This window comes from Ciconia boyciana, chromosome 11 (assembly GCF_034638445.1).
Source record: "Ciconia boyciana chromosome 11, ASM3463844v1, whole genome shotgun sequence".
Taxonomy (NCBI): domain Eukaryota; kingdom Metazoa; phylum Chordata; class Aves; order Ciconiiformes; family Ciconiidae; genus Ciconia; species Ciconia boyciana.
The window spans coordinates 8,262,511-8,279,219 of record NC_132944.1 but is presented as its reverse complement, the minus strand read 5'-3'; the positions used below and the strand labels follow the sequence as shown (position 1 = coordinate 8,279,219).

Genomic DNA, 16,709 nt, shown 5'->3' with positions numbered 1-16,709 from the left:
GGCTTAGACACCTAATGTTTAAGAAAAAATTAAGTGAACTTAACAATAAAACTCAAGAATGCATTTATATTTGTAATTCACTTTAATGGTATAAACCTCATTTAGGTAGTAGTATTAAGCCACAACAATATAATGCCACATGTAAACAGCATTTAATAAAATGCATAAGCTAAATCATGCACTGCAATACTCTATATACAAACACAACAATGCAAATTCCTCTTCATGACTGAAGACATTGATTAGATATAAAATTCCGATTAAAAAAAGAACATGCTATTATTTTTAAATGCTATCACATATAACAATGCTGATTTCACAAAAGAAGCTGTGAGAAATTAACAACTTTTGCAAGGTTTTAAACTTGAAATTAAAATATAATAACATAAACAATAGTTTTCTAAATTATAATGAACAGATACTTCCAGAAAATATCCCAAGGAATTAAAAGTAGATGATTCCTTTTATAAAAATTTGCTATTTTTGTAGGAGCTCAGAACTCCCTGGTATGCCAAGCAGATACAACACTTACACAATGTGCAGTTTTTCAGTTATGAAACCGTTTGAACACTGGCTTGCAATGTATTTTGGAGTACAGATTAATTAGTAAAAATATTCCCTCATTTAACGTTGATTCCATGTATGAGAAATTTAATATATATGCTCTCTAAGTAACATGTTTTCTTCTTAAAGAATATCCTTTTTATTTGCAATTTATTCAGTCCTACTTTTAACACACAATCATTTAAAATATTTTAAAATGGACCTGTGCCTTATATAATTTATCTAAGATCATTAAAAAATGTACAAGAAGCCAGTTATTCAGGGGTGTTAGATAGCTGGCAATAGGTGTGCTTCTCAGACTTTGGCTTTCTGTGATCAGATACAGAAAGCTGATTTCACATTCCACAATTTCCATAGAATATTACAACAGAGCCTTTATTGCCACTTAAATTTGAGCACATTTTGTCCTTCAGAATACAAGTCAAATGTGTATATAAAACAAGTTCACAGTTTTAAAACAGGCTCTTTTTTCTAAATTCACAATTGAATTTTTAACCAGATTCAATCCTGATCAATACCCCAGTTGGCTTCCTAATCTTTAAAAATGTTACTGCAGTACAATGACGTTAATAGACATTCAGGTTTCCATTCAGCCTTTAAAGAGGAAAGCAAACATTATTCAAACAGCACTGATTGTCAAGACACCAATGAAGGACCATCTGTCACAGGAATTCCTGCCATTAATTTAAATAATTTTCCTGCTGAAAATCTCAAAAATAAGGTTTGAAATGTTAAAATGGATGTCTTATGGGTTTTTTTTTCTGTACTTGAAACTAAAGCTTACAAACGCTTACTAAACGATAGAGCGAGAAACAGAGAACATTCTTAGCATTTTCCATAGCAAAGACTTTACAAGCATAGGGCTTGACTCTGAAAGAGACTTGTGTTTTACTTTAAGCATGCAAGAAGCTCACATTATTTTAATTGGTGTCTGCTCATATGCTTAAACATACACAAGTCTTTGCCACATTGAGTACAAAAGGTGGAAATAAATGTCCAGAAAATTCCGCTACACCTTTTTAATATGACAGAAACAAGACTTGCTGAACTACTCCCCTACACTGTCTGTGAAATGCTTTTTTAAGAAAACAAAGTTAATAGCGTTACTTTTACAGAAGGCTTCCTTTGTAACTTAAGTCACCAGAAGTGAAAAGGAACAAGAACTGCTTATATTTTGATAATTTAGATGTTTGAATACTCCCTATGAGTAATAAATTGTCTTACTGCAAGTCTAACGTCATAAATGCTCCATGTGCCCAGCTCCCATGTGAACAATGGAAACTTCACACACACAGTGCAAGATCTGCACAGATTACAGTTTCCAGAACAGACAGAACGTGATAATGGACATTAGTCTGATGACTAAATGAACTAACCAGCTTTGCTGAGTTTAAGCTAGACAATAAAGAGAATAACTTTGGAAAGTGAATATACAATTGAAGCGCATCGTGAAAATCCTAAATAAGTCTTGATGCCTGCTAAGAAATTAACTGCAATCTCCCTCTTATTTAATTACCGCTGTAACAGAAATGTCATTGTTTCATTGAACAGGGGACACAGTCTTTGTTTAACTACCAGTTTGGTTTCATGTTATCATTACAGCAATATGAGTATTGATTTTTTAAAGAGCGTCCATTGCATCGTGTTCTGTGTGCTACAGTTCAATGATAAAGGGCAACTTGTTTTTCTTCCAATTAGCCACTGCTGAAGACTTAAAAAAAATCAATCTCTTACTAAGTTTCACTGCAAAATAAAACTTTACAAAAGTCTCTCAGAAGGCTGAAAGAGAATTAGTATATATTGAAATCAAGGAAGTATTTTCTATGACTGTAGTTATTTATTTATTAATTTATTTTTAACAGACATTATATGTTCAATTAACTGTTCACTGGCAGACTTCTACCCGTCAAATGAGAAAAGGTAAAGGGAGTAATGTAAAAGCCAGAAAACTCATGGAATATATTTGTCAGTTCTGAACAGAAAATACTAAATTCAGGCTGGGTTTAGAAAAAGGTGCAAAGCTCTGAAATTCATGAGGATTCACCTGCTTAAGCGAGGCTTAGTTTGGGCTAAGAAATGAAAACTAGGAAGCTCTGGATTAGCAAATGAACGAAAAGCTTTAACATATAGAACGGTATGAATACATGGCTACATATCTGTACATATATACATACACTACACACTTTCTATACACTGTACATAATATATTTAGACAGATAGGTATAAACATATACATTCATACACACATACATACAACTATGTACATATGCATTAGCTGCTCAAGTGAGTTTGAGAGTTGAACATGCAGAAATGCACAATGGTGGGAGGCACAAAATAAAGATGTGTAAAAATCTATCAAACCCTTTAAAAAGAAGGAAGACAGGCATGAATTTAACAATAATAAGCCATTTTCAAAGCATTCATGTAACTCAGAGGATAAAACAGGCTGTGGGAATTATGGAATATTATGACAGTATTATCTGTGATGAACTTAGCATGACTTCACAACAAAAAGCTCAGTCATAAGGTAACTCTGGGGTTTGATGTTTTCCAAGTCTAATATATTTAGACTTGGAGCATTTAAACTTTACAAATAATTTTACCTTAACTAGCAACCTCAGTATAAATAATGTTCCAATTTTTTTTTGCACAAATAATTTTCCATATAATGTTGATAACATTGATTGCAGCAGAAGTAGGGTTGTGGCATTATCTAACAAGAAGGGTTATGGCATTTTTCATCAAACAATAAGCCTGAACTTAGTTCAGGAGAATTTACTGTTAAAATGATTCAGAAACTTTAGAATTAAAAGGTGCAAAAAGTAAATGTTTTCATTTTCTCCCCTTTGCCATGCCCTCTTGGTAATTCCTCATATAAAGCTGTTTTTTAAACTAATTTTCTTTTAAACTAATTTTAAACTAATTTTCATTCAAGATCCCGTGGATGCTGGCAATTTGTCCTTCCTCTGCCCCTTACTCTCCTCTACAGAGTGAACATGGCCTTATTCTCTTGCTTCTCCCTGGATATACGGAGGCATTAGGACTGCAGATGTTGTGTGCTGCTCTCACAGCAGGCCCATGCTTATCATCAGATCAAACCACTGCAGCAGCTGTTCGGTTGTACGGCAAGTGTGGCAAACTACTGGGACAGATGGGAACCTACTTGTTGTTTGCCTGGTATTTCTGCCGTTTCTCTTATGGGCAAGAGTAGACGAAAAAGAACCAACCTACCCTGCTTTTGCACTCTAAAGAGTAACCGAAGGAGAGGAGAGGGATTTCAAATGGAAAAACAACATTTTAATTTTTTAAATTACTATTATTTTCAGGGTGATATCATCCTGTAGGTATTTGCTGGTGCACCTGTGTATGTCTGATTGACCTGCCAGTTCTACTGTTCACACCACCCAATCCAAACAGGGCCCCTTGACTGGTGCTGTCAGTGCAGAAAGCTGCTTTGATCACTGCTTCTTTGGCAGTATCCTCAGCCCGATAATTTCCAGTTCCCTTTTCCGGGCTAAACCATATTCCTGATACCCTTGCTACTCATGCTATTTGGTGCTTTTTTAAATCATCTCTTACTAATTAAACAGCAGGTAATCAGGGAAGAATCCTAACTACCCTCTTAATTTTAATGGGCAGGAAAATGTACTGACATCTTCAGCATCTTGGATGAAATCATTCAGGAATCTGTGAAAGTCCTGTGTACTATACACAAAAATGAAAACACTGAAGTGTTTTACAGTCTCTGCCAAAGAAGAAACACAGTCAGGAAACTGGTTTCGCCTGGAAGCTTCAGCCCTGACTTGTTTTCCCTATCACACCTCAAAATAGGCCCTTTGCCAAAGGGTACCGTAATGATAATGCAGAACCAGCTGTATTTAGCACAGAAATCTTGAGTCAGTGCTATTCACTGGAGGCACTATGGCTGCCCGGAGGGCCAAGTGCTTCAGATGATGGTAAAAAGAGACTTGGTAAATGATACCAAGTAATCAATGGTGACCAAAAATAGTTTCTTGCCTCAGACTGCTCTGAAAACTAAGCCTCCTTAATAATCTAGCATTTTAAGGCAGCTAAAATAAAGGCTTGTATGATCTCCTTCAAGGATCTCTCCTTGGAGATTATTTTTCCTCTTATACCAGTTTCATGCCAGAGTAACTCCACTGGCACCAAAAGCATTGTATCTAATTTACAAGCAATGTAAATAGGCAGAGAAAGATGACTTTTGCACGTGGTCTTAGTTTTGTGTCTCTTTAGTCCGATGTAAGGAAATTAAGGGAAGAAAAGTAGTATACCTTCTTGCCCTTGTTACAAATGCAATAAAAGTCATTATTACAAAGCTAACCCAAAATGCTCCTACACCATTATTGATCATTGTTCTTTTTGTCTACAAGATTCAAATCCAGTTCCTTCTCAAATGAGTTGGAAAACGAAGCACATGAAGAATGGACATTACTGCCTCATTATCACTCCCTGCATGCCCTAGTTTCAGTCAGCACAGAATTCTAACATTTGTCTGAATGAACTGTTACCAATATAGACATGTACTCGAGTTCAGATAGATCTAATCAGATAGTTTATCACTGTATTTCTACCAAGTTAAAATATTTTCAAGAGCAGCAGAAACAGGACCTTGAAAGTTCTGGAGAGAGTTAATTTTAGGCACTAAGTAGAGCTTCAGTGAGATGTCACTTTTCTTAGAATCATTTTCAGACTGTGATCCTTTGACTCCTAGTTCTGTAAACACAAGTTTGGCATTGAAATTTGGCCTTTATGAAAACAAGCTATTTCCATACTTAAAATCAAGAAATAGTTTTTCAATAATTGTTACAATAATAAAAAACTCTCCTGTCCCATATTCATAAGCAAAAGTTTGCACTTGCAAAGAAGAAACAAAATGAAACTAATTTAAAAGTAAAGGTCGTAAGATTAGCCTGTTACCATCTTCCAGTTACTGGCAGGGAGGATGGAACAAACCTCAGAAATGACAAGAACTACATCAGCCTTGTAGTATTTTCTGCAGATAGTTTAAAACTTGTTTGAGTCTGCAGCTGTACTGTGTACGTTGTTCTACCTTCGTTATGTTAGAGTGGCCTGAAAGCCCAATCACCAAGAAGAGGCTGAAAATAATGTCAAAGGTTAACACAGAGCAAGAACAACTTTGTGAGGCCCATTTCCCTTAGATGTGCCTTTTTCTATCGCTACCAAGCAACACCTAAACTGTTGGCAGAAAGAATCCCTTCATCAGTTCTGTGCCTCTTGAACATCTATCTTCTGTTGATGGACATACAAGGAAAAGAAAAAGCTTTCTTTGAATGGGCTAAAATAGCTTCACTGCTAGATTACACCTAGATCACTGATAGCATTAGCAGCTTCACTGATTGATACACCAGAGACTTGCACTGCCATTGAGAGGGACCTCAACAGGCTGGAGAAATGGGGCGACAGGGACCTCATAAAAGTTCAAAAAGGGGAAGCACAAAGTCCTGCCCCTGGGGAGGAACAACCCCACGCACCAATACATGCTGGGGACCACCCAGCTGGAAAGCAGCTTGGCAGAAAAGAACCTGGGGGTCCTGGTGGACACCAAGTTGAACAGGAGCCAGCAACCTCCCCTTGCCGCAATGAAGGCTAATGGTATCCTGGCCTGCATGAGGCAAAGCGTTGCCAGCAGGTCGAGGGAGGGGATCCTTCCCCTCTGCTCGGCACTGGTGAGGCCACACCTGGAGTGCTGTGTCCAGCCTGGGCTCCCCAGTACAACAGAGGCATGGACATACTGGAGAGAGTCCAACAAAGGGCCACGAAGACAATGAAGGGACGGGAACATCTCTCCTGTGAGGAAAGGCTGAGCGAGCTGGGACTGTTCAGCCTGGAGAAGAGAAGGCTCAGGGAGGATCTCATCAGTGTGTATAAATACCTGAAGGGAGGCTGCAAAGAAGATGGAGCCAGGCTCTTCTCAGTGGTGCCCAGTGCCAGGACCAGAGGCAATGGGCACAAACTGAAACACAGGAGGTTCCCTCAAACACCAGGAAACACTTTTTCACCCTGAGGGTGACTGAGCACTGGCACAGGTTGCCCAGGGAGGTTGTGGAGTCTCCATCCTTGGCAATATTCAAAAGCCGCGTGGACATGGTCCTGGGCAGCTGGCTCTAGGTGTTCCTGCCTGAGCAGGGGTTGGCCCAGATGACCTCCAGAGGTCCCTTCCAGCCTCAACCAGTTTGTGATTCTGTGATTACACCTGAAATTTATCACAAAGGAGCCCTACTGCACTGGAGAAGATGGTTTATAGTTTTATATGGCAGTGTTTTAAGTGATTCCTTTCAGTGTGTCTCCATCATATGCCAAATCTTTGGCTCATTTTTATGACAGCCCTTGAGCAGCACGTGAGAAAGAAGTGTTAGGTTATTCATCACATCTAACTTATTATTTATAGCTAATATTCAAATATGCAAAAAATTTTAGATTCTGAATATTTCTTAAGCTCTAGGATCTACCATCTGCCATCCAAATTTCTACAATCCAAAGGGTTAGTCTTGGAATCAAAATAGTGTATAGTTAGAGAAAATATTTTTTGTTAATGGCATAAGGACTAAATTAGCTTGGTTCTGACTAATGCAAGGCAACAAATCATGCTGATGATGTTATACAAAGAGAGACTTTATAGCCGTTAGGTGATGATACCAGAATCTTAAGTATGGAACTGCTTCATTTCATCTATTAATGCATGCACAATAAATAAACCCTAGATGTGGATTGCATTGTTATTACTTCATTTACACAAATTAATATTTTATCCCTAAAGTCCAGGGAACTATTTGCAGAGTAAGTAACTACCAGAGATAGATCAAGGATAACATTATGTGGCCCTGCATTTGTAGGGAGTATAGTTAATTTGTAAACAGAGCTGCATGGTATTCACCATTTTGATTTACAAATGTAACACAATGCATACATTTTAAGTTTTATTTCATGCGATTCCTCTGTTCCCAAAAAACTGTAGTGGCTTTATTTTGTTTCCTGAACTGTTATGCTCGCAGCACAAGACAAATTAGGAAAACAAATTTTTGCACAGAAAATGGGGCCCTTTTACTTGAAAAATTGAAGTTGAAATTACGTTTGTCATGAAAAAGCCAGCTGGTGTGTATTCAAATTTGGGAAAAAAAAGATTCCAATGGCTAGTTTTTGTGCTAAGGAATATTTCATTTGTCATTAACAATGCTTACTTATATGCTTAAATGATTTTTACAAAATACTGAAACCAAAATAAACTGCATCATCTTTTTCGCAATGAAAAATATCACAATAGTTCAATGCATACTGCTTTTAGAACAACAATGACATAACCCGATAAAATTTTAAATGTTAACAAAAACGGCCACAACTCTTTCCAAGGAAGCTACTTCTTCTGATGTTGTTAATATCACAATTAATTTTTAAGTTGTATACCCTTAAAACAGGGACTTTGCATCGGAAGTGCTAACAATCACACAAGAAGTTACATTGCAATAAAACAGCTAGTACAAAATTCTGCATTCCAGTTGACTTAACATTCAGAGTGCAGACCTTCCATCACATTAAAAATATGACAATTTCATTTGCTATAAAGCCGAGAGAAATGAAAGTGCAATATTACAAATCTCTGCATGTATATTGGACGCTTTGTAACACCCTTTTGAGAAAAGAAGATTCTGAATGCTGTAACAATGGTAACTGCAGAAGACTAATGCATCCAGAAGCTAAAATTAAATAGCCTTCCGTGTCACAATGAGTGCTACAAACATGAGCCTCCTAATGAGAATGAAGTATACCAGATCAAGACTTTTTATTATATCAGAAGCCTCATCTAGAGCTGATTAAGGTCTTTTGGCTACAATTCAGACCCTTAAAAGACACAAACACCAACCTGGTTGGTATTCCTAAATAAATGTCAATAACAGAAGAAAAACAAAAGTGCTGAACTTATCATTAGATTTTTGTCATGTAAAAATACTCAAGTAGAAAATGCCTCTACCGTATAAATAATTAAAATAACTGATGCATCTAATGAGCCAGGATCAGATGAAGGTATTAATTGCCATGACTTTTTTTTAAACTTTGATTGTTTAAAATATTTAATATCAATAATAATAAATTATACTAAAATGAAAGCAATGCTAGCAGCTAATGGCCAATACTAGAAAACATGTTGATGGCTCATCACTCTAGGCAATTAAAAAGTAGTTAATTATATAACTCAACGGTATATCAGTCATTAACTGCAATTGTACATGATTGAATGTAAATTCTAACTATATTTCAGTTTCAAACGGAGTCAAAGGAAGGTTGAGAGCACTGCAAAATTGGGGGTGATCAGTCAGGGAAGGGGAGGGAGGGGGGAGAAATAAAGTAAGAGAGCTTTGTAATATACTCTTGATGACAGCCAGAGGTTCTACACATTTCAGTTTTCACATTTCAGTTTTCAAATTGTACCTTTGGCTGGATAATGAGGGTGTTTAGGAGTACGGAGAGAAGGAGTAAATTTGGAAATACAAAGAGCATACTGAAAGAGCATCACACACAGCTCTACTTGAAAATGACTGTTCTTCCAGTTAATGACTGATTATCCCCACAATCAAAAGGCTTCCTATTAGAGTAACATTTGTCATGACTGTGTTGGTCTGAATAGAAACTTTAAGGAACCTGAATATTTCATCATTACTGTGGCAAGAAACACATTTTTTCTCCTAGTTTGGGTAATTCCTGTAGCACGTAATAGTCACTATGACTGCATCGTACTGTGAATTACAACTGCACTAATTTAACAGAGTATAGTTTCATATAATGTGGATATCTAAGAATCCACATTAATATTTCATGCATAACATAAGAGCAAATGACTTTTTGTAGAATAAATGATTGTCTCCTGTAGCATTCTACATTTTCACAGAAATCACTAGCATTTTGACTAAGGACATACGCAATTTTTGTCGTTTTCCATACTCATAAGCAGGATGTTGATGATGTCGCTTTGACAAGAAGTGCTTACAAAGTGCTAGTGTTATACCCTGGCATTTATTAGATATTAATTCCAAGGATATTTTTAAATATATACATACTGTTCTTTTTACTTTTAAAGTAATTTTATTACTAATCTCTGATATTATAAAACTCTATTTTTAACCACTGATAATTTCTAAATACAAAGCATGTGAAAAGTATGTTCAGTAATCTATAGCCTTTTAAATGAAAGGCATCAAAAATATTCCTCGTGGCAGAAAAGGTCCTATAGCAGGTCTTTTAATATCTGCTTAAATTTTGTCAACATCAGCAAACACACAAGGAGAAATCTGACAGGAAACTGATAACAAGTTGGAAATATTTGTACATACCAAAATGCTATTCTTTTAACTTCGTAATTGTATGCTTTTACGAAAATTACTTCGATCCATCAAATTGTGTTGTTCCCACTATGCAGACGTGCCAGTTATTTGACCATTATATTCTGCTGTTTCCATTTTGAGAATGTAGGGGATTATGCTGTCAATGGGAACATTTCCAATGAGACCAGTAAAAAATAGTTCCTCGGTAATGCTAGAGCTCATCAGCCTAAGTGCTGGCAGGCGAACTAGAATCCGGGCTAGCCTGAAAAAGAAGTTCAGTGGATTATAAATACATATAATACCAGTTTAAAATACTTTGTGGCTAAAGAGCTGGATCTGCTTTTATTATTACCATAATTCATGAATGGGAGTAAAGAGGCAATTAAAGCTAATTGAGCTACCATAAAAAGAATGGTACTTTTCTATCCTGCAAGTGAAATGAAAAGCCACCATCTTCCTTTGTGGTTTTCCAAAGGAAAGGACATGATAATGCCCTTTGTAGACACAATGTGTATGTACAAACACACAATTCTCCTGGTCTGCTTTTGAAATTCCCACCTCTGGAAGCACTTCATAGTTCAGGACAATGCTGAGACTAATAATATACATACTGACTAGTGAGAACATTTGCACAATTTTAAGAGTAAAATGCTTAATTAAAATTTAAACCATAAACAGCATAGTCCTCAGTTGCCTAGCAACTTAATGACAAACTAGATAGCAAGAATGGGACTGGACAGGTATAAAAGGAAGTAAGAGAATTGCTTCTGATGAGAAAAGGAATTTGGAGGGATGTGCTGTTACTCATACATATTGCCAAATGCTGTGGGTTTTTTAGGTACCAGGATGGTAGCAGACATCCAATATAATGAAGCGATTGTATTGAATTTCCAGACTTTCAATGCATTTGAAATTTAGGACAGTGATGAAGGCGTATCTGCTGTGTTTGTATGGCAGATGTACATCAAAAATGCCAAAATAAATAAATTTCCTGAACCAGAGCCACATAACAGCAAATCTTAGGCAGCACTGAACACAGGCCTCTGGAAAATGCTTGAATATCTATGGAGAAAATATATAAGGTCTGTTCTGCTAATATACCATATCTTGTAAACTTTAGGGGGAAATTGCAAAAAGATCCAAGTTATGCTGCTGTTTTTGTGAAAATTATAACACTTGTGCTTCTATCTCAATTTGTGCCAGCATTGAGTTGCTCAGAAATAATCAGATTTGTACTCTAAACCTATCTATCAGTGAGCATAGGGATATAGACAATATCAATTAAAATATAGGACATTGTTTGGGAAATGTAACTCTGATTTTCTTCCTTGAGCCACTATTAAGAGAAGTAAGTATATGGAAAAAATTCTCTATTTCTTTTTATGGCAGATATCCAGCTCTCATGCTTCAAACCAGAATAATTGAATTGTATACAGAAGAAGAATGTGGGATTTGAGGATATTTCTGAAGTAGAGAATCCCATCTTCACTGCACCTAACTGGGAATACCGATGCCCTTTCTGTTGCCCCATACAATGTTAACTCTATAACATAAGTGCAGAAACCAGTTTCTGAGATAGGAGAAGCTCTCTCTTTTACAAGCTTTTTTTTTTTTTTTTTTTTTTTTTAAAGTTACACTACCCTCAGACCTTGCTTAAATGTATGGGATTGCATGCGTCTTTACATTGGGCTACCTTTCACAGTAAAAGAGAATATGCTCTAGGATATATTGCTAGACAGAAGTTAGAATTTCCCTTGTAGTGCAGAGAATCATTGTGTTGATGAAATTTAAAATAGTTTTGATGGAGATTATTAGAAAATAGGATAATTACTTCTAGCAAGTAAGAAACAGGAACAGTTGAGAGGTGAAAAAACAAGTTAGATACTTTCAAAGAGAAGTCCTTAGAAATTTTTAAAAAACAAAGGAGAAAAATCAGTAGGACATGGAAATTTCTTATAAACAGAAGCTTAAGAGTTGGTTACTGTTCCCCACATGTAATCCTTATTGTTCCAAGGTTTATAAACTGACAGTTTTAATACTTTTCTGCATATGTAATTTGACAAACATTTAAAGGATGATAATCACCTTTTATTATCTCAAAGCCTCTTTGACAACTTAACTTGAAAAAGGAGGCAGTATGAATTAAAGAAGTTTGAGGCAGTTGAGGCAGTTATTCTTGAGACTTCTAATAAAGTAAGTCTGTTTACTTTTTTAAACATGGCAATGAGACTCAAAAGAAACCCCAACCCCTCAACAAACATAAAAGAAAGTACTCGAGTTTAATTTACGTGGAAGAAGCTAGACAGCTATTCTTGCTTCTACCTATCTTTAAACAAACCTGCTTGCTTTTATGAACAAGGTTCTAGTTCTTTCTCATCCATAGTCAAAAAAGAACAGATGTCAAAAAGGAAATTTTTACATCAGTGATGTTATTTTGTACTTTTGCCAGCTACGGCCCACAACATTACTTTGGGTACTATAGACAATAAATACCTATAAGTATCTTCTGGATAGGTTTTTTGTACATAGTCCTGCAATTCCATCTGTGCCTTCTCCTGGAATTTTTCTATTTGGGTTGAACTGGTCAGACCAGGGTGATCTAAAGAAACAAAACATTTCTGTATGTCGATTGTTTCCCTATACATTGTGAAATATATGTAAAGATTCTCGCATTTAATTTCATTTCAATATTTCTCTTGTATTGTGATGTTTAACAAGTTAGCTGTATAAAGGAAACCACTCAATTGAACATTTGCTTCCTGGCTTCAGAATTAGCTTGCTCACTTTTCTCTCTATAGCAGTGTGTATCCACAAGAAAGTGGAAAAAGATTAAGGCTGTAGGTATGTACCAGGCAATGACACTCCTAGTTTATGTTTCTAACCTTGCTTTTTTAAATGTGTTTGCCTCTGTGATTTTGACTATGCTGACTGAGCAGTATCTAGGGTTGTTTTCTTGACAGATCCATTTCTTGACCTTCCCGAGTCTGTCTCATGTTTTAATTCCAGCTGGCTCAGCTCTCAAAGACAGTCACACAATCAGAAAAAAAAAAGAAAATACCACATATTGGACTATGCCCAAATATCTTCAGCGTTGTGTTCCAACCGCTCTTCCCTTGAAATGGGACACAGCTAGCTTGAGTTTGGAGAGTTTCTTGCTCCTCCAACTTGAATAAAAACCCTAATAAACCTAACCCTAATGGTACAATCTGCAAAAAAACTTCAAAAGCAAATTTCAGGACACCAGTATCTTCTAATTAAAGTAAGTTTTATTACAAAGAGAAAAAGAATATGAATGCAAAAAAAAACCCCCAAACCCTTGATAACAAGATACTCCTTTTCTTTGTATTTTGTTAAATTCAAAGTGGTAAACACCTTTGAATTAAAGTAAATAATTTACATTTCTGAGCAAGAGTTTCCCTTTCACTCAGCCTGTCGGCAGTTTTAAATTAACATTTCTGTGTCCTAGGAACATTTCTCCACCTTTGGTGAAGAGATTGTCACTTCCTATTTCTTTAATGTCCTTACCTTATCATTCCAGAAAATCTCAAGTGTCTTCTTTGAGTAAATCCTCCTATCTCATAAACACTGTTGGTCACGCTTTAGTTGTCTGCTGTCATTGTTTTGGTAACAAATGGAAGACAGCCTGTTTACATTTAGTTTTGGAGATTTTGTGGAAGTTCCATGTAAAACACAGTGGTATTTCTGCTCATATTTCAGCGATCCCTCTTATGAGTATATTAAAAATATTAAAATTGAAGCCAATTTCTTTTTGTCACTGTGAGAATGTATTTCCTCTCATTCTTCCTGCCATTTACTTCACTAATATTGCTAGTACACATCCCAGATAACTTATTCCTCATAGAATCTCAGCTGAAGATAATTGAGAGTCTAATCTTATAAGGTGGGTGTACAGGAAATACCTGATATATTTGAACTGTAAATAACATGGATATGTTCTTCCAAAGTTATTTTTAAAACACATAAAGGTTTGTGATAAATCGTTATAGAACAATCATTTTTTCTGCAGCTTAACAGATCAGTCTCATCTCAAGACATTAGTCTCATTAAAAAAACTGCTAAAACATTAACATATGAATGCTTATTATTTAAAAAGATATGGTTACTAAATTCCTTACCAGGACTAAAGAGGACTATAGCTTTAAGGTATGCATATTCATATCCATCAATATCAAGCTTGGCCATGCTGTTACAGAACTCCTGAAGTTTCCAGATGTGTTCCATGACTTGCTTTATTCTGTCTCCAGAAAGTTTATCTACAAAAAGATATTGCTTACTATTTCATGTGAGCTCAAGTACATCTGATATATTAACCAATATCCTTTTATAAAACAAGGGTAAGTGACATTTTAAAGTCTTTTGTGTCATTTGCTATCTTAAAACCACTTAACATATAAGGATGGCCTGAATGATTACGGAAGTGAAGATTTATAAAGATGAGTGAGACACAGGGACAGCAAACAATGTTAACTTTTTTGCATAATTTTGCCAATACAGCATAATCTGCAACACCAGTCTTATTCCAGTGATGTACTGTTCTGAGCAGAGACTCTCAAATTATGGTGAATTATTCTACAAATGGCTAGAGTGATTCTGGGAACAAACAGGAGCACAAAACAAATGCTATCATGCAATCCTAATTTTAAATTTAAACAGTATTGAGTTAGCTTTTCCAGAAGTGAATGCAAGAGCAGTAATGACAGTGCTACTTTTTCCTCTATCTGTACTTTTAGAAGTGAATTTTTCATTTACTGTGGTAAATAGTCTTTTTTCCTTCCAATGGGATAAATTCACTCAAATACATGTACGCAGATTCTTCCATCATTTGAAACATCACGTTGCTTATGTTGGCTTCATATTCTTTCTTAAAATGTTGATTTAAAAAAAAAAAATCATATATTATTTGTGGGTAAGTTACAATTGAGTGGTATTAGCTGCTCAGCTAGGGAGGGAGAAATTTCTGTTTTGGTAAATATACCTTATTTCTGACTGCGTATCTGTAGACTAGTCAAAGAATGAAAACCTTAGAGATTACATTAAGACAAATATTTGAATATGTAATTACTGTTATCAAACTTAAGTGATAAGTCAATTCACAAGGGATAAAACTTTTTCTTGAGAAACACATTAGAATACTTTTATTCCAGTCATGATCTCTAATGCTAATATTTCATATCATTATAACTTAAATATTTGACCTTTGTCTATTCAGCTAATAGTGTATATGATTGCTTAGACCTGTGTGCCTTAAACTGAATCTTTGATGTAGATTATTTTACATATTTTCTGAAGCCACAATAAAAAGATTGAACAGAAGAAACATTTTTTGCACGATGTCTTGAAATAAGAATGAAAGCATAATCTACGTTTCTAAAATACATGAATTGTGATATGAGTTGTTAGTTATTCACGATGGATCAAGATAGACATGATGTAATGTTTTTATTTCTGTATTAAGCGGGAAATGATGGTGCAGAAATACTCAGGAAAAGTGAACTTGAATTCCAAAGTTTCCTAATAGCCTCATCACTAATATGCTTCCTAGATAAAGTTCTTCACTTTGTTTTGAATTTTAAAGTTGTAATACACAATATAATATGATAACTTTGCAGAATAGATAAATAAAATAAATCATCAACAAATCATAATAAAACAAATCATCCTCTTTTCTTGGCCAGTCTCAGGTAACACGGTATGACTGGAAGTACAGGTTGTACAACAAATTTATTTTTTCCTTTTTTGAGATATGGGAACAGAAGTTGAGCCAGCTTAAGGCTGTAATAGCCCCACCACTTACTCCTGCACAAATTCATTGCCTGGAGTGTAGATGGAATAGACAGCTCTACTTATTCTGACAGAGATACAATTAAAAGCCTAACTCTGTGCAGAACATACAATGTGCACGTTTTCCTGTTGGTCTTTTAAACTCTCGCCTCTCTCTCTGTGCAGGAAAGGAGCATTAGCTTGCTGTATTTTGAGGGCTGTCCAGGCTCTCTTAAATTACAAGAAAAAAAAGAAAAAAACTGCAGAACTGTATTCATTATGAAAGCATACTATCCATTTAAGAATCAAATTTCTGTCTAATTTACTTTATCATAATGAAGCTAATAAAGTAGATTAAAACAAATGCATTTTACTAGGACTGAAGATATTAAACTTTTTTTTCAGATTATCTACTGTTGTACATTTTATAGTTCTACAGTCAGGTTTTACTCTCCTCAGTAAAAGCCTATTTTCCAATTTTTGCTGCATGCACAATAATGGCACCACAAAAATAATCAAATAAATTGGTACCAAATAGTATTCTGTAACTACTTTTAACTTGCATTTAAATTTAAGCTAGCTTTCATGTAACATGCTGTGTTTGCAGAGTTTAAAGCTGCTAGTATTGTTTTTTTCCTCCTATTAAAAATGGAATGTTATTCTCACGCTAATCAGTTGTATTGATTGGGAACATCCTGAAAGAAAAGAATGAAAAAAATGCAACCATAACAGATTATCATCCATTCTAGATATAGTCATCATTATCAACAGGCCAACACTGAATTAAAAAATAAAATTACATAAATCTTCTTAAGAGTGTCAAGAAAAGAGGTTGTTTAATGCTTCAGAGGGTACTTCAAAATACATTAATCATTACTGCATTATAGCAGTATCCAAAACCATTATACTTGCAAGAATATTCTTGTGATACTTGGAAAACGCTATAGTTTTACACTGCAAAGAGGAGAAGGAAAGGTCTGGAGGAAAACATTCTGGTGTGGTTTGGAA

At 35.4% G+C, this 16,709-nt stretch overlaps 1 protein-coding gene across 7 annotated transcripts in view; it reads right to left on the bottom strand.

The window, feature by feature from the left end:
• NR2C2 (nuclear receptor subfamily 2 group C member 2) overlaps positions 1 to 16,709 on the bottom strand; it is a 50,547-nt gene that overhangs the window by 1,863 nt on the left and 31,975 nt on the right. For 5 of the 7 annotated variants that reach the window (XR_012044593.1, XR_012044596.1, XR_012044595.1 and 2 more), the window contains 3 exons: positions 14,057 to 14,194; positions 12,414 to 12,519; positions 9,930 to 10,182 (listed from right to left, as the gene is read on the bottom strand). Coding sequence is in view for 2 of the 7 variants with exons in the window: in XM_072876051.1 (XP_072732152.1) it covers positions 10,008 to 10,182; positions 12,414 to 12,519; positions 14,057 to 14,194 (419 nt within the window). In the remaining 5 variants the exon portion in view is untranslated. Of the gene's footprint in view, positions 1 to 85; positions 10,183 to 12,413; positions 12,520 to 14,056; positions 14,195 to 16,709 lie in introns of those variants that run through there. The other 2 variants (XM_072876051.1, XM_072876053.1) reach the window with 2 other exon arrangements.